Here is a 24,086-nt window from a genome sequence, read left to right as displayed (position 1 = left end):
GAGGGCGGTACGTGGTAATCAGCAGGAGGTTTCCTTGTCCATGTTTGACCTGATGCCATGAGACTTCATGGGGTCCGGGGTCAATGTTGAGGACTCACGGGGCAACTCTCTCCCAACTATATACCACTGTGCTGCCACTCTGCTGGGGCTGTCCTACGAGTGGGACAGGACATACCAGGCATGGTGATGGTGGTATCTGGGACATTATCTGTAAGCTATGACTATCTCGGGCTGTTGCTTGACGAGGATATGGACTGGAGCTGGTCGGGTACATGAGCTGATTGAATGACAGTACAAACTTTGAGCTCAATATACTTCTGCTGCCATTGCCTTCCTTCTTTGAATTTTCACCCAAATAAAGAAAATATCAGCAGCTTGGAATATTTCAAAAATAGATTTTAAAATCTATTAACTACCAGGAGGGGAATTTTAAACCTTATAAACAATGGGTTTGGGTCATGTGGGAAGCAAAAGTGTAAAAATAAATCTCAAACCCAAACCCATCTTCCCATTCTGACAGAGGTGGGATGGGAACAGATAGATAACAAGCTCCCTGGAGGTAGGTTGCTCATTGATATACTTTCATGAGGCTGTGTGCTTCAGGGTTTTTTCCTCTTTTTAGCTTCAATGCTGGGACGTGGAGTTTCCCAGGCCTCGGGGAAACCTGCCAGCTAAACGGCAGCAAGGAATAGATGGAACAGAGAAGTGCTTTTCCAGCACAGCTTGTGGGCCCAGAGGAGAGGAATGCTTCTCCCACAGCTAAGCAAACCTGTCATCCACCCCCAGTAACGGAACATCTACCTCCCCCATGCCCCCCCCCAACCTTGCGATCCGATGTCCTTGCAGGAAGTGTGTCCCGGAAATGCCCATTAGATCCAGCCCGTTACATTCGACCACTAAACTTCTTCCTCCACCCTCTCTCCTTCCCCCAAATTCATATTGAGGCTAAAACTTCACTTCTGCATGTAGCTAAATAGAATATGCAACCATCCTGAACATAGAAACTTAGATTGATTTCTGTGACAGTTGCGAATGATACATTCCAAAGTTCGTATATTGTTCTGATTGATGTGTATTTTTTAAAAATTCGATGTTATTGTTTGCTTTGAATGATTGCTCTTAGGAAATCTGTTCAAGGGGCATGCAAGGAACTTTGCTTTATCAGCCTCTCTTCCCCTGACAGTGTAGGAGGAAGTGATCTTATCAACAGCAAATTCTGCCATGATGTGAATGGCCAGCATCACTATTGGCCATTTTCCAAAAGAATTCTGGTAACTTTGGGCACAAATTGGTGCTGGGAATTGTGGACCATGTTTAGCAGCAATGGGGGAGATGTCTCCCCCCTGCCGGCCCCACAGTGGGCAAGGAGGATCTTGGCTGTGTGCTCAGCTGGTGCCAATTGGAATAACAATCAGAGTGCAAAAACCTTTGGCAAAAGTGGGCAGAGGTGGGAATCTGCCAGGGTCACAGCCCCTTTGATGACTAACTATGAAAACATTAGCGTCTGGATTGCAGGTGGACTTAAAAGCGGGCTCAGCTGCTGAAACTACTCTGGTTAATTGGCAGACTTATTAACCATTCATTTGATTTACTCATCTAGGTGCAAGGCTGGCACAGGAAGGCCACCTCCTGCGGATTTCTCTTGGTACCTGTTCTCGAAGGCCCATTTGCACTACCCAGCTACCTGTATGGAGATCCACTGCGAACTCAGCTTTTCATCCCGCTTAATATTAGTTGCTTGGTGAAGGAAGGTGCTGAGCATCTCTTCGATGGTAAGTGTCTCGCTGCCCAGCCATGGGGAGAGAGGAGTCCCAAATGTCATGCATTAACTCATCTGTACCATGACCCATCAGTAGGATTTCAGTGAAATGTGATGGTGAGGGGGTGGCGCTATCACCAGCTTCACTTGAACCTTGTTGTACATTAAGGGTTAAGGTTGTAACTGGATTGGCTTTGGAATGTGCTGTTGACTGGGTCTGTCTGCAGTGAATGGAAGCAATTTGGTAGATAAATCAAAGAGTATCATCCATATTAAAGAAGAGTTGGACCTCTTTTTTTGTTTAGTACGCTGGTGCTGAAGCATGAAATAAGCCTGGTGACAGCAATGATGAAATAATCGCTTATTTTTTGAGTTTTGAATTTCCAGTGTTCCTTTCTGCCATTTCAGTGTTAGCACCGTCATTTATTGGGGTGGGGGGCGGCGGGGTCAGTTTTTGCACTGTTATTTATGGGAAGTGAGGGAGAGGGTGAATTATGCTCTTCATGGAGAATAAAAGTGAAAACCAGGGCCCAGATCTTCGGGTCTTGTTGGCGATGGGGCATATGTTGGGAGATACGGGTCAGGAATCCCTCGAGTTCAGGACTGAGATTTGGGCCAGATAAGTGGGCCTTACCTGCATAGTTACCCTGGAAATGTTGGACAGTTTAATTCCTGGTGCAACTCAGTTGTTAGCCTTCGCCAACTGAGATCTACAACCCAGTCCCCAACACCCCCACTGACATCATCCCAACTACCTCTGACCTGATCCAACGTCCCCACCCACACCGATAACCTGACTACCCCCAAACCGGTCCCAACTATCCCTCACCCGACTATCCCCCAGGCCACTGGTCCATACCCACTGACCAGACCAAACTACCCCCCCCACCCGATCATCCAGCTACTAGACTAATCCATTCACTTGCCCACACTATTAAAAGACTTGAGACCTTTAAAACTTGCATGTATACGCCAACCACTTCCATGTAAAGGGGACATGTCCTTTCCTCCCCTGTCCTCTCCCTCACCCCTCACTCGCTGGACTTACCCTGGAGAGGCTGCGCTGCCCATTTCTGCTTCGGCCAAGATAGGAAGATATGGCTGAAAGTGTATAGTTTTGTCAGGTGGAGAAGACTTTGCGGGCAGTGGTAGTGCGCCCAGCAATGCACCCAACATTGCGCTCTAGGCATGTCATGTCATTCACGAATCTGCATGGGACTGTCACACCTGGAGCAGCAGCCACTCAGCCTACAACCAATAATGATCCCACACAATCATTTTAATCTTTTTAAATTCAGAATCGTAGCCTAATATCATTAAAAGTTAATTCACATCAGACATTCTTCACAATGATCAAATTTAAGGTATGCATTTCAGTTTTGTTTTCGGTGTGAAATGAATGACCATGTCTTATACCTGCATTGTAGGTGGCACTAGCTGTACATGTTTAGACACTTGGCAAAGGAAAAGTGATCCCATGTGGTGTGCGGCGGAACATTACTGTAAAAATTGTCCGGTTTTTGATTAATTTATTCAGTGTCGAAATACCAGGCTGCATAGATTACACCACGTACTCCCACCCTCTCAGCTGGTCTACACTCCATCACTTTATGTTTAATAAATAATCTCCATATTCTTGAGCTCGGTTTGAGTTTGCTTTATGAGCCAGTGTGTTTTGTGCTCAGCAGGACGAGGAAATTGGTGCCGAGAGTTGGAGCACATTCCCCAGTTGATGCGGCTCATCATCATGTATTCTCTAGCCGAAGACAGGTCCTTGGCTGAGAGTAGACTTTCTCTATCTCTCTATCCCGTGCCATTCTTTTCATTTGCCAATATCTTCCATCAATTTTCAAGCCACCTAACATTGGTATTTTCTTCCTTCCTCTTCCTCTTTTTTCCTTGAAATCTTCCTTCCATTATGTCTCTTACAAGTCCATTTCCTATTAAAATGTGTCCTACCTAGTCTGCCTTTTCCGAATTATTTTCATATAATTGTCTTTGTTCATTTACACTCCACAGCATTTCATCATTTGTTTTTTTTCTGTCCAACTGGTCTTTTCCATTCTCCTCCAAAACCACATTTCAAAGCTATTTAGCAACATCATCTCTTCCTTTTCCATAAGGTCCATGTCTCATATCCACATCCATACAAAACAACGCTTCAAATCAAACTCTTTACAGGATGCTTTTTGAATTGTTTATTTACCTTTCCAATTAGTAACCGTCTCTTCTTCGCAAATATGATCTTTGCCATCACTATCCTTGTTCTTATTTCTTTGTTGCATCTTCTATTTGCAGATATTGTGCATATGACTGGCCCGGTGCAGTGCAGTTAGACACCAAGTTAGGCTCCCTTGGCTCTGCACCAGCACGTACCTCAGTAAAACTTGAGGACATTGGGGCAGCTCCTATATTTGGCCTTCGTGTCTTCCTGCTTGTGATATCTCCCTGAGCTTCAAGAGCTGCAGGCAGGGCTGAGCTTGACTGTTGGGTGTTCCTAGTTTTGAGTCTGATGCTGATGTTTGCTTCCCGGGCTCACAAGTGAAGAATGAGAGAAAACAGGAAGAGACCATTCAGCCCCTTGAGTCTGTTCCTTTAGATTCAGTTAGACCATGGCTTTTTTATTATTCGTATGTAGGGTGTGAGCATTGCTGCCGAGGCCAGCATTTATTGCCCATCCTTAATTTCCCTTGAGAAGGTGGTGGTGAGCTGCAGTACATGTGGTGTAGGTGCACCCACAGTGCTGTAAGGGAGGGAGTTCCAGGATTTTGACCCAGTGACATTGAAGGAACAGCAATATAGTTCCAAGTCAGGATGGTGAGTGACTTGGAGGGGAAATTGTAGGAGGCGGTGTTCCCATGTGCCTGCTGCCCTTGTCCTTCTAGGTGGTAGAGTGGGAATGTCCAACCTTTTATATAAGGGTCCACATTTCAATTTTTTTCTCATTCATGGGGCAGGTGAGCAAATTTTGGAAGATGAGGCATTAGAAATTTTGGAATAGGAACCAGTCAGCCGTACAGCCCCCTCCAGCCTGTTCTATCATTCTATTAGAATTAGCTGATTTGTGCCAAAACTTCCTTTACCTACCTTTAATCCATATTCCGTGATTCAATTCCCTAATAAAAAAAATGACAATCTCATCCTTAAAGGCCCCAGTTGACCCCCAGCATCCACAGACTTGGGAGAGTGAGTTACAGATTTCCACTAACCTTTGTGTGAAAAAGTGTTCCTTGATTTCACTCCTGAATAGCCAATCAGCAGCAAATGCTGGAGAGAAACAGCCTGTGATTGAAGGAGCAACTCCTTACAGAATCTCTCACATCCACTTAGTGTATTTTGAACACTGTTTGGCTGGCCAGATAGAAGCCTTTGGCGGGCCAGTCTCTGGCACTTGGGCCGTATGTTGGACAACTCTGCAATGGAGGTTTTAGGTTTGGAAGGGGCTATCAAAGGAGTCTTGGAAAGTTGTTGCAGTGTACCTTGTAGATGGTACACATTGCACTGTGCGTCCGTGGTGGATGGAGTGAATGTTGAAAGTGGTGAATGGAGTGCCAATCAAGCACACTGTTTTGTCTTGGATAATGTCGAGCTTCTTGAGTGTTGTTGGAGTTGCACTCATCAAAGCAAGTGGAGAGTAATCCATCACACTTCACACTCCTGACTTGTACTTTGTAGATAGTGGACAGGCTTTGGAGAGTTGGGAGGTGAGTTACTGACTGCAGAATTGTCAGTCCCTGACCTGCTTCTGTAATCACAGTATGTATATGTCTGGTCCAGTTAAGTTCCTGGCCATTGGTAACTCCCAGGATGTTGATGGTGGGGGATTCATTGATGGTAATGCCATTTAATGGCAAGGAGAGATGGTTAGATTTTCTGTTGCTGGAGATGGTCATTGCCTGGCACTTAGTGGCACAATGTCACTTGCCACATATCAGCCCAAGCCTGAATGTTGTCCAGGTCTTGCTGCATTTCAACATGGACTGCTTCAGTATCTGAGGAGTTGCAAATGCTACTGAACAAAAGATCCCCACTTCTCACCTTATAATGGCAAGAAGATCATTGATGAAGCAGCTGAAGATGATTGGGCCTAGGACACTACCCTGAGGAACTCCTGCAATGTTGTCCTGGGATGATTGGCCTCCAACAACCACAACCATCTGCCTTTGTTCCATGTATGACTCAAACCAGTGGAGAGTTTTCCCCCGATTCCCATTGACTCCAGTTTTGCTAGGGTTCCTTGATGACACACTCGGTCAAATACTGCCTTAATGTCGAGGGCTGTCACTCTCACCTCACCTCCTGAGTTCAACTCTTTTGTCTATGTTTGAACCAAGGCTGTAATGAGGTCAGGAGCTGAGTGGCCCCGTTGGAACCCAAACTGAGCTTCAGTGAGCAGGTTATTGCTGAGTAACTGCCGCTTGATAGAACTGTTGCCAACACCTTCCATCACTTTGCTGATGATAAAGAGTAAACTGCTGAGGCAGTAACTGGCCGGATTGGATTCGTCCTGCTTTATGTGTACAGGACATACCTGGGCAATTTTCCACATTGTTGGTTGTAGCTGTACTGGAACAGCTTGGCTAAGGGTGCAGCTCATTCTGGAACACAAATCTTCAGCACCACAGCCAGAATCTTGTCAGGGCCCATAGCCTTTGCTGTATCTGGTTGATCTGTATCTAACTCCATATACCCTCCATGATCCCTTAATACCCTAACCTGACAACTGTCTATCAGCCTCAGCTGGGCTGTAATGTTTGACTTTGTGAATAAATCGAAAACTGAGTAAAGATTGACTCCTGTCCTTCTCCTTCACCAACTGACTATCAGAAGTTTAACATGGCTGCAGAGAATGGTTACCTAAAGGTGAGGGTTGAAACTAAGGATTTTTTCTTGAGACAGAAGATTACAATCTGAGTGGCTTTTGTGGAGAATGGCTGAAAGCAAATGTAAATTGTCAGCGTATGATTAACCATCGATGTTCTCAGAGGCTGTATCTTATGACTAGTGGAAGAATGCAGTGGATATGTGGACACAGGTTACATCCCTACCAAAGAGGAAACAAGGTATGGGCTTGGCATTGTCGCTTCCGAACAAAAGTAAAAATCAGAAGCAAAGTATTTGGTGAGCTGGAAGTTCGTCACTTGGATAATGTGGAAGGTTTGACTCTTCTAGTAGGTTTCATGGTTGGAATTTACCAGAAAGATGATCAGTGTGATGTCCACGAGGCATGGTCAGATTTTGATAGATTTCAAAAGACACAGCCATTCGAACATACGAATTAGGAGCGGAAGTAGGTCATTCAGCCCTTCGAGCATGCACTGCCATTCAATAAGATCATGGCTGATCTGATTGTAACCTCAACCCCACATTCCCACCTACCCCTGATAACCTTTCACCCCCTTGCTTATCAAGAATCTATCTAGCTCTGCCTTAAAAATGTTCAAAGACTCTGCTTCTACCGCCTTTTGAGGAAGAGAGTTCCAAAAACACACGACCCCCAGAGGGAAAAAAATTCTCGTCATCTCTACCCTAAACGGGCAACCCCTTATTTTTAAACAGTGGCCCCAAGTACTGGATTTTCCCACCAGAGGAAACATCTTCTCCACATCCACCCTGTCAAGACCCCTCAGGATCTTGTATGTTTCAATCAAGTCACCTCTTAATCTCCTAAACTCCAGCGGATACAAGCCTACTCTGTCCAACCTTTCCTCATAAGACAGCCCGCCCATTCCAGGTATTAATCTAGTAAACCTGCTCTGAACTGCTTCCAAAGACAGAGGCACCAGTACAAAAAAAAAGAATTAGAGAAGAAGGAATGAGGATAAAAGTACTTTTAGCAGATTTGGATACCACAGCAGACGACGGGATTGGAGCAACAATACTAAGCGAATAAACCCCAGCTAGTCCTAGGAAGCAGCTAACAGGTGCTTCAGGTATAACTCAAAATATCATCATGCGATGAACTACCCAAAGCAGAATTCTCAAAGTGACGCATGACACAAAGAATTCAGAGTCTGAAGAAGATGATAATGATCAGTTTGAAGGAGCTGTACTCGTCACAAAAAGCTTTCACCTGGTAATGAGTGTATTAGTCACAGATTCATTTAACTGTGCAGCGTTAGAAAGGGGTTGCACCTCAACTGTGTGTGGAACAGATTAGCTAAAATGTTACCTAGATTCACTCAGTAGTAAGGATTGACATAAGTCAGACAACATGAAAGTTCTACTTATTTGGGATTTAGGTATGACAACACATTGAGGTCACTAAAAAATATGATGATGCCATGCAAAATAGCTGGAGTAAGCCACTTTATTAGTACTGTTGTAATATCTAGTGAGATACCTTTGCTGTTTAAGTAAGCTTTACATGAAAAAGGGACAACTAAACTGGAGATGGAACATGATAAAACAATTGTTTTTGAAAAGTCAGTGGATCTGCAGTTTATCCAATCAGAGGATTATTGTATCCCTTTAACAAAACCTGATGTTTCTAATTAGAATGTTAGAGAAATATAAATGGTATAAGGTGTTAAGAATCAGAGAGGAGGAAAACAAATTGTCTTTAAGCTGTACAGACAATTTGCTCACACTTCATATCAAAGATTTAAAATCCTCCTAAAGGATGCAGGTGTGGATGATGAGGTATATACAAGGCATATCAAGAGATTAGTGGAAAATGTGAAATATGTAAAAAGAATTGGGGGACATTGCCACATCCTATTGTAAGCCATCCATTGGTACATTAATGAGGTATTTGTCATGGATCTAAAGGTATGGGTCAATGATAGCAATGTTTACATTTCACACTTTATAAACATGGCAACCCGACTCAGTCTTTCTACAGTAATACATGGCAAGGATAAAAGGGCGATTGTAGATTAATGGATAGGAACTGGACTTGAAGCACCAGCTAAGTTTCTGACTGACAATGGAAGGGAACTTGCTAATGACGAGTTTGGAGAATTGCATGAAAAACATGAACATTCTGGTCATGAACACCACACTGAAAGTCCTTTCAGCAGTAGACTTTGAAAGGAATCACATGGTGATCAATGAAATGCTGCATAAAATCTTAACAGATTAATCAAACTGCAAATTGACAACAGCACTGGAATGAGCAGTTCATGTAAAGAACTCATTTCAGGTGGTTAGAGGGTTTAGCCCCTATCAATTGGTCTTTGGGAGGAGTCCAATAGTCTCCCCTGCCCTGAAGGGGACCAGAAATGGTACATTCTTTCTGCACGTTTGATGCTATTCATGCAGGGAGGAGGAGCTTTCATCAAAGCTCTCGGGGAAAATTTGGAGAGCTCTAAGGCATTGTATAATACTGTCTGAGGTAAACTTTTATTCTGGGGGTACGGTGTATTACAAAAGAGAGGGACGTAAGGGCTAGAAAAGTCCTAGTAAGGTAATAGGGTATGATGGTAAGACCGTGGTTATCCAACATGGTAATCAAACTATTAAGATTCATTCCTCATGGCTAATCGGGATTGATTACAAACTCCCAGGAGTAGCTTATAGAAGGTGATGAGGCACGCCCTGTACCTGACATACTCGTGTTTTTCGATGACAGTCCTGAGGAACAGAATACAGGGGCCGGATGGTTGTAGGCTGAGGGATCATGATGCATAAAACAGGGTTATCACATCCGAAGGCCAGTTGCCTAAGATGGGTGCATATTTTCCAGAAGGGCCCAGTGAATGAAGAGATGTGACTATTGTGGGACATGCAGGAAAAGCTACTGGCAAGTTTAGATATTGGTTAAATGTCTGGCCAAGAAGTGAGGTCTGTGGACTGGCACAATGGGGTAAAGGAATGGAAGGTAAGAACGTGAGAATTCTAGTCGTGGGTCTGAAAGTGACTCTTGCGTTTAGAAAACGATTACACACTGGAGAAAGAGTCTCTGACCATGTGTATGTATGAGAGAGAGAGACCTTACAGTGGTAGTCCCAAAAGTGCAAGTAGAGGCCGAATCTTGAAGAGATTACCCAATGAAAGGATGGCTACAGAACAGAACAGCCTCAAGGTGGGACTAGAGGTCTTCATGACCCTGAGGTTTTGGTGGCTGCCAATTAACTGGAGGATAAACAAATAAGGGAGGCAAAAGAAATGGAATTTCATAGTTGGAAGGAATTCGCAGTTTATTCTGAAGTAGCAGAGAGGAGACAGCCAGTCTCGTTGCATAGATGGATTATACGGAAAAGGTCCTGTACATGAGACTTATAAGGCTGAAGTGAGGCTCATTGCTTGGGGTTTCGAAGAGAGACTGGGAGATACTGGACTCTCTCACACTGGATGAATAATCCTAAAAGTCTGTTTAGCTGTTTTAGCTGCATATTCGTGGGAGTGTAGATTAATTGACATTGTGGATAAAGGGGAGCCTGTAGACGTACTGTACTTGGATTTCCAGAAGGCATTTGATAAGGTGCCACATCAAAGACTGTTGTGGAAAATAAAAGCTCGTGGCGTAGGGGGTAACATATTAGCATGGACAAGAAGATTGGCTGGCTGGCAGAAAACGGAGAGTATGCATAAAATGGATTTTTTCCTGATTGGCAGAATATGACAAGTGGAGTCCCGCTGGGGCCTCAACTTTTTACAATTTACATCGATGACTTAGATGAGGGGAGTGAAGGCATGGTAGCTAAATTTGCAGATGACACAAAGATAGGTAGGAAAGTATGTTGTGAAGAGGACATAAGGAGGCTGCAGACAGATATAGATAGGTTGAGTGAGTGGGCAAAAATCTGGAAATGGAGTTTAATGTGGGAAAATGTGAAGTTGTTCACTTTGGCAGGAAGAATAAAAAAGCAGAGTATTACTTAAACACGGGATGGCTGCAGAATTCCGAGGTGCAGAGGAATCTAGGTGTTCTAGTGCATGAGTCACAAAACGTTAGTCTGCAGGTACAGCAAGTAATTAAGAAGGCCAATGGATGTTGTCCTTTATTACGAGAGGAATTGAACATAAAAGTCAGGATGTTATGCTTCAGTTATACAGGGCATTGGTGAGACCGCGCCTCAAATACTGTGTGCAGTTTTGGTCTCCTTAATTAAGGAAAGATATAAATGCCTTGGAGGCAGTTCAAAGGAGATTTACTAGATTGAAACTTGGAACGAGTGGGTTATCTTATGAGGAAAGGTTAGACAGACTGGGCTTGTTTCCACAGGAGTTTAGAAGAATGAGGGATGATTTGATTGAAGTATATAAGATCCCTTATGGTCTTGACAAGGTGAACATGGAAAGGATGTTTCCTCTGGTGGGTGAGTCCAGAACTAGGGGGCACTGTTTTAAAATTAGGGATCACCCTTTTAGGACAGAGATGAGGAGAAATATTTTCTCTCAGAGGGTTGTGCGATTTTGGAATTGTGCCTCCGAAAGGGTCATTGAATATTTTTAAGGCAGAAATAGACAGATTCTTGTTAGGCAAGGGAATCAAAGGTTAGCGGGGTTAGATGGGAATGTGGAAATCGAAACACAAACATCAGCCATGATCTTATTGAATGGCAGAGCAGACTCGAGGGGCCGAATGTTTATGTAAGAAGTACGTTCCTGCAGACTAAAAATTTTCAGAAAGAAATATTTCTGAAACTGCCCAAAGAGGCAAGCAATGCAGAAAGGAAACTATGGAAGCTAAACAATTATGTTCATGGCCTGAATGATGCCTCGAGGTTGTGGTATTTTTTCTGTGATCTGTTTTGCTGAAAGTAGGCTGTGTTCAACTAAAAGCTGATACACAATCTTTTATTGGGATGAAAAAGAGCAACTTTCAGGCATCTTCACAATACATGTTGATGATTTCTTATGGGGTGATACTGTGGAATTTGAGGTAATAGTTATGAATAAGATTAAAGTACAATTTAAGATTGGAATCCAGGCTTCAGCGTATTTTAAATATATTGGTTTAGACATTAAGCAGAATAAGTTTGGAGTAACTTTAAATCAGCAATCCTGTTTTGAGAGTGTTACTCCCATCCCGGTCAAACGCGAGGTGCTGTCAGAGTGAGAGACCGGCGAGGTGAGGTGCATTGAGAGTGGTGGGGGGGCGGGGGGAAGGTGCACTAAGAGGGGGGGGCAGCGGGGGGAGGTGCAGTGAGAGGGGGGGGCAGCGGGGGGAGGTGCAGTGAGAGGGGGGGGCAGCGGGGGGAGGTGCAGTGAGAGGGGGGTTGCGGGGGGAGGTGCACTGAGAGGGGGGGTGCGGGGGGAGGTGCACTGAGAGGGGGGGTGTGGGGGGAGGTGCACTGAGAGGGGGGGCGGTGGGGGGAGGTGCAGTGAGGGGGGGGTGGCGGGGGGAGGTGCAGTGAGAGGGGGGTGGGGAGGTGCAGTGAGAGGGGGGGGGGGGGCGGGGGGAGGTGCTGTCAGAGCTGAAATCGCGCAAACAGGAAAGTGGGCACCAAGCATGCACAAGATTCAAAAGACCAAATTATGGGACAGCTTCCCAGCAGCAAGCGACACAGGACAGTGGCCTCAAAAACAGGACCATTCTGTAAAATAAGGCACAGTTGTTCACCCTATAATAGAAAGGCCTTGTTTCCATTGGTTGAGAAATCCATAAACAGGGAACATAGATTTCGGTTAAGATTTAGGAGGTTTACAGGGGACTTGAGGGGAATTGTTTTCACCCGAGTGGAGATCTGTAACTCGCTGCCTGAAACGTGAGGCAGAAATCCTCGTAGCATTTGAAGGATACTTGGATACACACTTGAAGTGCTGTAACCTACAAGGATACAGGTGAAGAACTGGAAAGTGGGATTAAACTGGGTAGATTCTTTTCCTGCAGCAGCAACACAATGGCCCGAATTGTCGTCTCGTGCTGTAAATTTCTATGCTAGGCACTACATAAATGCAGATAGGGACTGTATACCTGAAAACCTGTTCTTTATTTTTTTAACTTCATGGGTATATTTATTACAAAGGTTTTTACAAGTCCTGCTCCAGTTACTCATTCTGCAGCCAAGTTACTGCCAGTTAGGCTCTCCTGACGACAACCCTGAGCAGACACACTGTCTGACACAAGGCACACTGAGGGGTACCGGAGGACAGCAAACCCTCGCTGCGTTTCCTTCTGCCGTTCACACCTGTCCGGTACCTGTTCTGTCACGAGGCGGGAGTACAGACGAATCCAGTTGTACCACTGCTTGCAATGGTCAAGTGCTTTAAAGAATCTGAACCTGCTTTTCAAGACCATAGAACTTCCAGTGCTAACTGTTCACATATAGTGACTGATGCAGACAAGGCGAGTGTGATTATTTAACAACAGTTGCCTCCAAGTCTAACCTGCTTGGATAATATCTGGTGAAGGAATATGGCCCAAAATCATCATCTTCCATGGTATATATTTTTTTAATTCATTCATGGGATGTGGGCATCGCTGGCTAGGCCAGCATTTATTGCCCATTTCTAATTGCCCTTGTTCAGAGGGCATTTAACCACATTGCTGTGGATCTGGAGTCACATGTAGGCCAGACCAGGTAAGGACGGCACATTTCCTTCGCTAAAGGGACATTAATGGATCAGATGGGTTTTTACAACAACCGGCAATGGTTTTGACTTTTAATTCCAGATTTCTATTGAATTCAAGTTTCACCGGGTCCCCGGAGCGTTACCCTGGGTCTCTGGAATACTAGTCCATTGACAATGCCAATATGCCATTGTCAGAATACAGTGGGAATATTGGGATCAGCAGGACATATTGGGAATACTGAGATTGACAGGACACATTGAGGATAGTGGGATCAATAAGACGCGTCGGTGGTAGTGGAAAATTGCCCCTTCTAATCTACCAGGTCAGATTTGACCAATTCACTCACTATACCAGAGTTGTGATGAGACAATAGCGCCCTTTGCAACCTGTTTAACCTCACTGCTGTGTTGTTTGTGTTGTTCTAGGGTTCGAGCCTGAGACGTACTGGGACCGAATGCAGCTTCTGCAGGAGGCCATTCTTGCCAGGTACAGTACTTCAGGATTCCTGTGGGGCCGCATTGTTATACATACAAGACTTTTAATTGGGGAAAAATCTTTTTTTAAGCATAAATCTGATCAAAATGTTGATGGCGTGCCTGTTTTGTTGCCCGTATATACAAACAGCAATAGTTAAAACTCTCAACCTACACTGGACAGGTTTTTTTCTGTTAATAAAAGCCACTTTGGCTTAAGGTCGTAATATTTTCATTTCTTTTCCTCCCTTACCGCCTCTTCATCTGCAAATTATTTCCTCCATTACCCCCCCGTAACCTACCCCTGGCAATAAGGCTTGAGTCTCAGCTTGAAGATAGGCAGGCAGTGCCACTCTGTAACCACGAGATGGTGCATGAGCTTGCCTTTTTACAATTACAGACATTCTCTATGTGAAGCCTTTATCACATCAACACATCTCATGGAGTTTCACTCAGTGCTTTACTGTTTGAAATGCAATTCGCTTCTTGTGCAGCCAAATGTTGATTTCCCCTGGTTAAACTTCTACTCACTGGCCAAGTTGGTGTCACTGGCTTGGTGAGGATACACATCCTCGCTTTTCAATGGTGCCCTTTCTAACTTGTAAATATTTTGCTTTCGAGAAGTCAGTTGTGAAGTGTTTGTGTTCCATTATGTTGTGTGGGGGGGTCAATGTTTAACGTGTGAACAGCTCCCTCGTGCCCTGTTTTGCAGGGACCACAGGCGCAGAGCAGGACTCACCCAGCCAGACGAGTGAAATCCTGGTCAGGATTTCCCCCTTCCACCCACAGCGGGCATAATGGGCGAGCGGGAGGGGAAAATATTGCAGGAGTGAGGAAGTCAGTTTCCCAGCAGGCTGTGATGGTCTGCTGCTGCCCTCGATGACAACGCCCTATTCCCACTGCGCTGTGTTGGGAACGCCATTTGAATACATTAGAAAACCATGGCAGCTGATTATGAAGGCAGTTCGCAGGAATCACGCCCCTCCCACGCTGGATCAAATGGCAATGCCAGCGTCTAATTCACCGGCGCGATTCACAACCACGTTTCAGCAACGTGTACCTGGCGACCTGCACTTCACTCGTGACTTCGAGGTTCACTCGCACACCCTGCATTGCACAGCACTCGCAGCACTGGGACTCCGCCCCAGCACAGCAGGCAGCACCATTCCCCATTCAAACAGGGTTATACAGGCAAGACTCTATATACCAGAGCAGCGGGAAGGTGGGGGTGGGTTATAATGTGCTGCAGGTCAAGGGCTCGACTAGGGGCAGGGGGTGAAGACAAGGCAGAGGCAAGGCAAGGGGCTGGAGGGCAGGGCTTGCCTGAGGGGAAGGGTAAGACTGGGGAAGGTTACACACAGACGCATGACTGAGGGGGAGGATGGGGGAGTGTGGGGAAGTGTCCTCTGGGTCAGAATTGGAGAGAGTCTCCTACAGAAGGACATAAATGAATCGGAGCCAGAGTGGAAGAGTGCGGAGTGGAGAAGCGCTTCAGCTTATATTGCTGAGTTCCCAAAGACTGTCCTTGTCCCAGTGCAGGGTGGGGGAGGACATGTCAGTCCACTGTCAGGCGTGCCCAGCACAGTGTGTACAGGGTGTGGTCAACACCTCACACACAGTGGTCCAGGGGGGTTTCTGGCATAGCAGGTGGCTGCAGATGGTACAGTCACAGTCAGGGGGAGGCATCTGCAGCCTATAGATTGGGGACATGTAGTGTAGGGGCGGGAACTCGATGGCCTCAAGTGGGGTGGGGATCTCCTATATGTGACGAAACAGTAGGCCTCAATATAGGGAGGGGTAAGGTCTACGTGGGGCGTGGGTACATCCATCAAACGACATTGAGGGGTACACAGGGATGTCAACCACAATTACAATGGGATCAAGGATTACTGGGATGGGGACTAAGAATAACAGGAGGGAGGGAAACCTGAACGTTATGCTCTTCTAGGACGATGGGAAGGATTTCCATGGTAACACAGGGAGGATCTAAGCTGGTTTGGTAATAAACTTGAGGACCACCATCTTGGAATCTCAAACAGTAAAGCAGCAGAAAGTGAAACTAAGCAAAACGCTGCTGTGGAGGGATGTCAGGTCTCCTGGGAGGAGTGGATCACACATTGGGGGGTCGATTAAAGACACCCATCTGGAATCTGTATTACCACGTGAGGAATGCACAGCTGAGACAGGTTAGGAGCACCTCAGTAACTACAGAAGCAGTCAGGAGCCTCCGATGCAATAGTGCATTCATGTGAGATTAATTCTGATGTGTTCCAATCATTGATCTCCCTGCAGTAACCCATTGTACCAATCATGGTCATTCCCCAGTGTGATAATGACTCCAAAAAACACATGGGCACCTGGATAAACAGAAGAAGCCTCTTGGAAACCCCACCTCAGAACCATGCAGCTGCAAGGTTCAGAGTTGGGAACTCCCAGATGGCCCTAATGGGTCCAGAGGGGGCCCTGCTGCCCCTTGTTCATCAGGGTGAAGCTCCTCCCTTGGCAAGCCTGGCGTTGCCATAGCTCTCTCCTCTGCCCTTCCTCCTGACTGCATGCGATGATGGAGGCAACATCACCCTCATCTCATCTAGGATGATGGGAGGAATTTCCCCTCATACCCTCACAGAGCATGTGTCCTTGTGTGTATTCCAAAGGATGTAGTCATAGAGTCCACTGAATAATTTATCGTCTCAAATGAAGGACGTCCAAGTGCCTGGCCAAACCCATCTAGCAGTCGGTCTACTGAAATGGGGTGGGGCCGGGTGAAATATACTGTGACACTGAGAGCAGTCATTGCGATGGTCAGGATTGTATTGGTTAATCGGTGCCTGGACTGTAACCAAGCCCTTGAACCCACAATCACTCACGGGTCAGTGACACAAAGAGAATCTTTGGAGGCTGATGCTCAGTCACCTATTTCTTTCAATGTTCCTGCAGTGAGGAAACGTTCAGTAAGGTGGAGGGTGATGTTGCCTCAATCATCACATGCAGGCAGGAGGAAGGGCGGAGGAGAGAGCTACGGCAACACTAGGCTCGCCAAGGGAGGAGCTTCAGCCTGATGAGCAAGGGGCAGCAGGGTCCCCTCCGGACCCAGGGGATGAGGCTCAGGGAACCGTCACATGTAAACGCCTCTCTAGACTGAGGGTGTACAGAAGATTCATGCCTTTTCTGCAAATGAGGGAGAGGCAGTGTCACCAACGCCTCCGCATGTCCAGGGACCTGGTGGCTCACATCTGCCACATTCTCCAGGATTTGATGCCGCAGGGACTGGGAGGACACCCTTTGCCAGTGGCTCTGAAAGTCACCGCCGCTTTTAACTTCTACATGAGTGGCTGTTTCCAGGGCTCCACTGGGGGCCTCTGCAGGATCTCTCAAGCTTCCACGCACAAGTGCACACAGGAGGTGACAGACACCCTCTTTGCCAAGGCCCACAGTTACGTGCACTTTGCTAGAGAGTAAGAGAGCCAGGACGCCAGAGCATGGGCTTTGCAGCGATCTCTGGATTCCCACAGGTGCAGGGCACTATTGACTGCACTCCTGTGGCTATAAAAGCTCCCTGGCAGCAGGCATCGCACTCACTCATTGTGCAGCTGGTCTGCAGAGCAGACCATTGGCATCTTGATGCGATTCCAATGCCTCGACAGATCTGGAGGAGCACTTCTGTCCACTCCCGAGGGGTCTCATGGATCATCATGGTTTGCTGCGCCCTGCACAACCTGGCGCTGCAGAGAGGGGAGGACTTGCCAGATGCTGAGGTGGAGGAACTGCACTTCTCTGATGAGGAGGAAATTGAGAGGGATGAGGGTGATTAGGTCAAGGAAGCGCCTAGGGCACAGGGGAAGAAGCCATAGCACAGGCCAGACAAGGCAGGAATACACGTGAGACGCTCATAGCCACCAGATTCCAGGAGGATAATGACGAGTAGCAGTGCTTATCCTGTTGGACCAATGCCCTCCATGATGGGCCCACATCACCGCCAGCATGGCGAGTCTTCTCAACCATCCTCTTCATTCTGAGATAGAGTATTTACACATTCGCTCGCCATGTCATCATCCATTGTATGGCGATGAAGCCTCAGGGTGTGTGTCCTTGCTGAGCTGAGGTACCAACTGCAGGAGGTCGCTCTGGCATCTTATAACAGAAGGTGCAGTCTCTTCAAGCATCTCTCCAGCTTCCCTATCGCTAAGGCAGCCCCTACAAGAGGCAGGAGTCGCACTGCAGTCCTGAGTGGAATCATGGCAGTATACCTTCAGTCTGACTAAGCGCCTCAAGGAGATCCATCTCCAGCAATGGAAAAACGCCTTATGTGTCACTTTGATGGCGATGCTGTGAGGCTAGACTTGGGTCAAGGCAGGCGAGGATGTTCAACAGGTGTTAACACTTGTTCAAAGCACTCAGCCCTTATCATTACCTTAATCCACTCTCAGTTAGGGATGTGGGGCTCCAGTTAGCCTAAGCTTTCAATGGACATGGATCACCTCATAATGACCATCTTCACACACTCGCCTGACAGATATGAAAAAGCCTCCTTTTAGACGCCAAGGCCCTGGCCCTTGTGACCCCAAAAATGCAGACACCTCATGGAGCCCTCACGGCTCCACTTCATTGACAATAATGAGCACACATCAGCTGCATTACACCCTTGCTCCCAGCCCATTGCTGCACTTAGCATTGCCTTCCCATCAAGCTAACATATAAGCACCGAGACCATGCTCAACAGTTCCACTGACCACAACACATCCCCACATGGATGTAGCATCGCTGAGTTTGGTGAATGTTTAGGGAAGGGGAGGTTAAGCAGAATGAATGGACCAGTGCTGCATCCCTTCTTTTCGACGATAGCCTTGTAGGCGCTATGCAAACAATTCCAAGGTGCAAAACGATTAAAGCTGTAGCTTTGAGCACCAGGACAAAATTGTGCCGGTGAGGGACAGAGCACTGGCACATTGCGGTGGGAAGGTGTGCGCACTTATTGGTCAGCTTAGCAGATGTACACTTGGAGAGTCAACAATGCGCAAGGCTGGCAGGAGCACACAGCCTCGGAGTGTGGGCTTATAGATTGCAAACCCTCACAGATGACAGAAAGCATGGAGTTCAAGGAAAGATTACCCTTTGCCATGTGCATCTACATCTCTCCCTCTACATTACACCTTCACCTTTCCACAGTGCAGACAAGTCGGGGTCTACATGAGCCTCCACCTTACACAGCCAAGAATGAACATTACTTGAACCTGCAGTGCATATCGATGAGATGCCTTAGCACAAGCACACTTTACATTGAGGCTGAGGTATCACTGATGTTGGTAATGAACTAAGAAGGGATATGCACAGTGATGAGAGCTGCACACATCAACCAGAGGCACATGATGCAAAGTCTGCAGTAAGTGGGGGGAGGGAACATGATCTAGAACAACACACCTCAGCATACAGAGGAGGCATACACAAGAGGAGATGTGAAATGGGTGCCTTTCTGCTTACAGTGGGGAGAAGTATATACATGCGGTGAACACCAGTGGCACCATTATGCTCCTAATGTTTCTTGATCTTCCTAACCCAACCACTACATCTTGGTGCATCCCCGACATCCACAGCGGAAGTGGAGGCAGTCAGCTAGCTGACTGTTAGCCCTATTGTCTGTGATGACTTTGGCAGTCGCCCTCTGGAGGGCCAAGACTTGGAGGGCAGGTGCACCCTCCTCGGCTTGTGGAGCAGGAGGTGATGGGATCACCGGCAAAGGGGATTGGGATTGGCTGGACACTCTGCATCACCTGGGTGGATGGCCCCGGGGTGTCCAGCTGCTGATCCTCGTCCCTATGGGTGCCTGAGGCCCCCTGGCTGACTCCTTGAGGGGACTGGAGTGAAATTGAGGTGCCCTTGTTGCCTCTTGCGTAGCCACTGCTGGATGCCACTAATGCCTACAGCAATGGAATTCAACTCCCGCAGCAGCACAGGTGCTATGTCCTGGACCAAGTTCTCCATGCCGGCTGCTACCCTACCAGCGTTGACCTCGGTGCATTGGCATGCCAGCGCTATCACCTCAGACTGAATGCGGACAAACTCTTCCATCGTATGTTGCAATCTGTGGAATGCAGCTGACAACCCTGCCTGTTATTCCCATCTCTGTTGCTGCTGCCCCAACATCTGCAATAAGACCATGGCAACAGGTGCGTCATATGCCCGGGACCCTGCAGAATCCTGGCCTCCAGAAGTCCTCCGAGTGTCAGTGACTTTGGATTGGCCTGCCTCCACCTGCTGTAGGCCAGAATCTCTGCTATGCTCACCAGATTGTGACCTTGAGCCTGCTGTAGATCCAGGTCCCACCGTGGTGTGTATCTGCGCTGTGACGGGTCTTCCACAAGTGGGTCCTCTAAATCCTCATCTGAGGTGTCCTCAAGGCTGGAGATGAGGGACTGGCTCCCGGTGTCCCTGGGGTGCATGGCTGTGCTGCCTATGGAAGACAGTAGAGATAATTAGTGCATGGCAACAGACTCCAAGACATAACATTGCACTCACAGTCTCGTTGTCTGAAGGAGTAGCTGGTGCAAGGTCCTCACTTGGGCGCATGCCATCGACCTCACCATCGCTGCAGGCACGGCCCTGGACCTCTCCAGCTACGTGTACTGCACACTCCTCATACTGGGTGAGGGCTCTGATCTCTGGCATCCTGTCACCAGTCTGGGACCTCTCCCTGTTATTGTGGGCGAGCTTGGCCTGCATGAAGACAGCCAGAGAGTGAGAGCAGGAAGCATGTCAAGGCAGATGATAAGGATGCCTGCTTTGTGTGGGATGAGGATGTGAACTGCACAGGATGTAAGCCCCGATGGAGATGTCAGGGTGTGTGTGAGAGGGTGAGTGGTGATGTTTCTTATGCTGGTCATGTGTGAGATGCCTGTTGACTGTCATCCTACAAGTATGTGAGGGGCTTGTGACAGTGTGAACCAAGAGGGATGAGAAAGTTGACTTACCCTGGCTGTGCAGATGAAGTCATTCAGCCGTTTGTGCACCTGTATAGCTGTTCCCCTGTGGGCTGAGTTGGCACTCAATGCCAAGCCAGGCTGGTGACATTGTTGGACCTCCACCAGCCATCCTGAGGGTGGTGGAGGCCATGGTGACCTCAGCAGCATCCAGAAAGTGACCCAGCAAAGTGTCACTAAACTTGGGAGCTGCACTCCTCCTGCTTTTGGGGGCCATCTCTCACCTGGAGCAGTCCTGGGCTCCAGATATTTAAAAGATCTGTGTGTGGGTGCAGTTTAAATATGGTGCCTGGAGCGAGGATCTGCTGAGGTCATGGCAGAGCAGGCAAATCACAGGCCGGCCGCCGGCAAAACAGCATGTTTAACAAGGCGAGCGGCAGACAATCGGATGTGAAAGCCTGGCAATGTGGCCGGCGGGGAAAGAGCCGCTATTCCCACCCTCCACCGCACTTACTCCGCAGGGAGGAAAATCCGCCCACTGTCTTTCAAAGTATCTATTAAGTGAGTTAAAGCTGGGGTTTGAAGCAGTTATATCACTGAGGGCCTTAAGGGCGGGAGATGCTGGGATTTGCATCTAGAATTGAAGTACAGTAGCAGTGTTGTGACCTTGGCTCGATCGGAAGTGGCGTGAGACAGTCTATTCTCACCAACCTACCTTCACAATGGCTGCTGCAAGATTGAATCTGGTGAAAAGCCAAGTCCTTAAACTTGATTTTCAATGTTAGCAGCAACCCATTATCCTGTTTATTCCATTTAACAAGGTGCATTTATATAGCATCTTTAACATAGTAAAGTATCCCAAGCTGCTTCACAGGGGTGATTAGCAAACAACATTTGACCCTGAGGCACCATAAGGAGATATTGGGGCAGGTGATCAAAAGCTTAGTCACTAAGTTAGGTTTTACCTAAAGAATAAAGAGAGGCCTATTAGAGGACACTCCAGCAATCAGAGCTCAGGCAGCTGGAGGCATGGCCACTAATGCTGGCGCAAAGAAATTAGGGAACCTCAAGAAGCCAGAATTGAAGGAATGCAGAGATCTTGACCGTCTGGATGAAGTTACAGAGATAGAGAGGGGTCAGGGCAGGGACTGGCATTCGGACACCTGTGAGCTACACTCGGTGTGGGTGGGTAAGCATGGTGTGTAGGGTCATGCTACCCCTGACCGGAGAGGAATACGAACCCTGTGGTTAAACTCAGTGCCATCAGCTTGCGCCACTCTACATTGTCAAACTGGCAGTACCGGGCCATAAGATGATAGTGTAAAGTTGAGCTGTTGAGGATAAGCTGCTGCAATGCCTGAATTGGTGAACTCTAGATAATGTAATAAAAACAAAAAGAGCTGGAAAAACTCAGCAGGTCTGGCAGCATCTGTGGAGAGAGAAACAGAGGTAACGTTTCGAGTCTGTAACCCTTGGGAGTCAGGTTGCCAACATTGCAAGATCATCCCAGAGTCCTTAGGAATTAATCTACTGATGCTGCAAGCAGCCTAGGCGATCAGTCAAAGGGTAAAATAAAAAAAATTAGTTTTCCTTTGTCTCCCATGAGATTCCCCCCCCCACAACTGATGCTGCCCTCCCCGCCCCCATTCCATCTCTCATAACAACTCTGGGTAACGATATTGCAGCATCTTTGCTGTCGCCCCCACTGTGATCAGTGAACTCAGGACTAGCCAGTCTAGTCGTGAGGTTTAGCTGCACATTCCAATGGCCAGGGTTTCTGCTTACATTCATCTTACTTGCGTATCTCCCTGTTACAGGTTTGGTTTTGTCCAAGACAAGTACACCGCCTCAGCCTTTAACTTCCCTGCAGAGAATAAGCCGCAATACATTCATGTCACAGGTGAGTTCTGGATCTTGGAATCCAGGTATATTCATGCAACACTCAGACTGACTGCGTAAGAGTGTTAGTAACACAGGACACCCAAAGCCTCCTGCATGAGCTGGATCAACTTCCAGCTTAGTATTAACTGTTCTCCATTTTTCGTTTGGGGAATTGAAGGATTTTTTTAACGTTTTAAAAGTAACCTTTTTTTTTTAAAAATCCTTTCTTTGTTTTTCCCTCTGGCTCTTTTCTTAGTTTCTTGCTCTGTGCCCTTTGGCTGCGATGTCCTGTGAATATTCTCTGTCTCTGTAACTAACCACTGGGGTGTATACAGTGGAGTCTCAGACCTCAGCTTGCCTCTCCTTCACCGAGGGGGAGTTGCTGGTGTGAGTCCTCAGCTGCCCCTGCAGAAAATGTGCTGGCGTCTTCTCAGATGCCCGACTGTCCAGTGGGGACTCTGCTGCTGTGAAGGCTCAGAGACTCCCAACTGAGGGTAAAGTTTGATCAATAATGGAGGAAAAATTAATAGCGTTATCCTTGTGAAAATGATGATGCTAAAAATTCAGACGTACCCCAAGATTTCCCTTCCCAGCACAAATCCCCCTACCAACACCACCACCACCTCCCCCCTCCCCAAACACACACAAGGGCTGAAGCATTGAAATTACACTGTTAATATTCGTTAGCTGCTCCTTTATCCTCTTAAATGTTAACTGCTTTCAATATCTCAAGTTGCCAATAAAAAAACTACAGAACAAAAGTGGGTGCTGGAAATGTGAAAATGATGGAAATACTCTTCAGGTCAGACAGTGTGTGTGGAGAGAGAAAGAGTTAACTTTTCAGGTTGATGTCCTTTCACCAGAACCGGAAGATGTTGTAAATGAATTGCTTTTAAACAAGTGAAGACCTAGAAAAAATAGTGGAGGAAGGTGACAGGGAAAGAGCAAAAGGGAGGTTCAGTGACAGGGTTACAGTACAGAGGGATCTGGGTGTCCTGGTACATGAATCACAGAAAGTTAGCAAGCAGGTACAGCAAGTGATTAGAAAGGCACATGGAATGTTGTTGTTTATCGCAAGGGGAATAGATTATAAAAGTAGGGAAGTTTTGCTACCGTTATATAGGTTGTCGATGAGAACACATCTGGAGTGCTGTGTACTGTTTGGTCTCCTTAAGAAATGATATAATTGCGACAGAAGCAGTTCAGAGAAGGTTCTCTTGACTGATTCCTGGGATGAAGGGGTTATACCGAAAGGCTGGACAGGTTGGGTCTTATACTCGTTGGAGTTTAGAAAAATGAGAGGTGACCTTATTGAAACATATAAAATCCAGAGGGCATCGACAGGATGGATACTAAGAAGATGTTTCCCCTTGTGGGTGAGTCGAGAACTAGGGGACATAGTTTAAAAATTAGGGTCTCCCGTTTAAGACTGAGGTGAGGAGGAATTTCCTCTCTCAAAGGGTCAATAGTCTGTGGAATTCTCTTCCGCAGAGGGCAGTGGAGGCTGGGTCATTGAATATGTTCAAGGCTGAGTTAGATAGATTTTTGATCTATAAGGGAGTTGAGGGTTATGGAGGACAGACAGGAAAGTGGAG

At 46.9% G+C, this 24,086-nt stretch overlaps 1 protein-coding gene across 4 annotated transcripts in view; it reads left to right on the top strand.

The window, feature by feature from the left end:
• The window catches only part of depdc5 (DEP domain containing 5, GATOR1 subcomplex subunit), a 181,595-nt gene that overhangs the window by 153,891 nt on the left and 3,618 nt on the right, over nt 1–24,086 (top strand). For all 4 annotated transcript variants that reach the window (XM_078553861.1, XM_078553863.1, XM_078553860.1 and 1 more), the window contains exons 38-40: nt 1,601–1,772; nt 13,649–13,709; nt 22,428–22,510. In XM_078553861.1, the coding sequence (XP_078409987.1) occupies nt 1,601–1,772; nt 13,649–13,709; nt 22,428–22,510 (316 nt within the window). The remainder of the gene's footprint in view (nt 1–1,600; nt 1,773–13,648; nt 13,710–22,427; nt 22,511–24,086) is intronic.

The sequence above is a fragment of the Cetorhinus maximus genome, chromosome 12 (assembly GCF_964194155.1).
Source record: "Cetorhinus maximus chromosome 12, sCetMax3.hap1.1, whole genome shotgun sequence".
In the NCBI taxonomy this organism is placed as follows: domain Eukaryota; kingdom Metazoa; phylum Chordata; class Chondrichthyes; order Lamniformes; family Cetorhinidae; genus Cetorhinus; species Cetorhinus maximus.
Note: the sequence above shows the minus strand (reverse complement) of the source record. Positions and strands in the feature narration are given on the sequence as shown.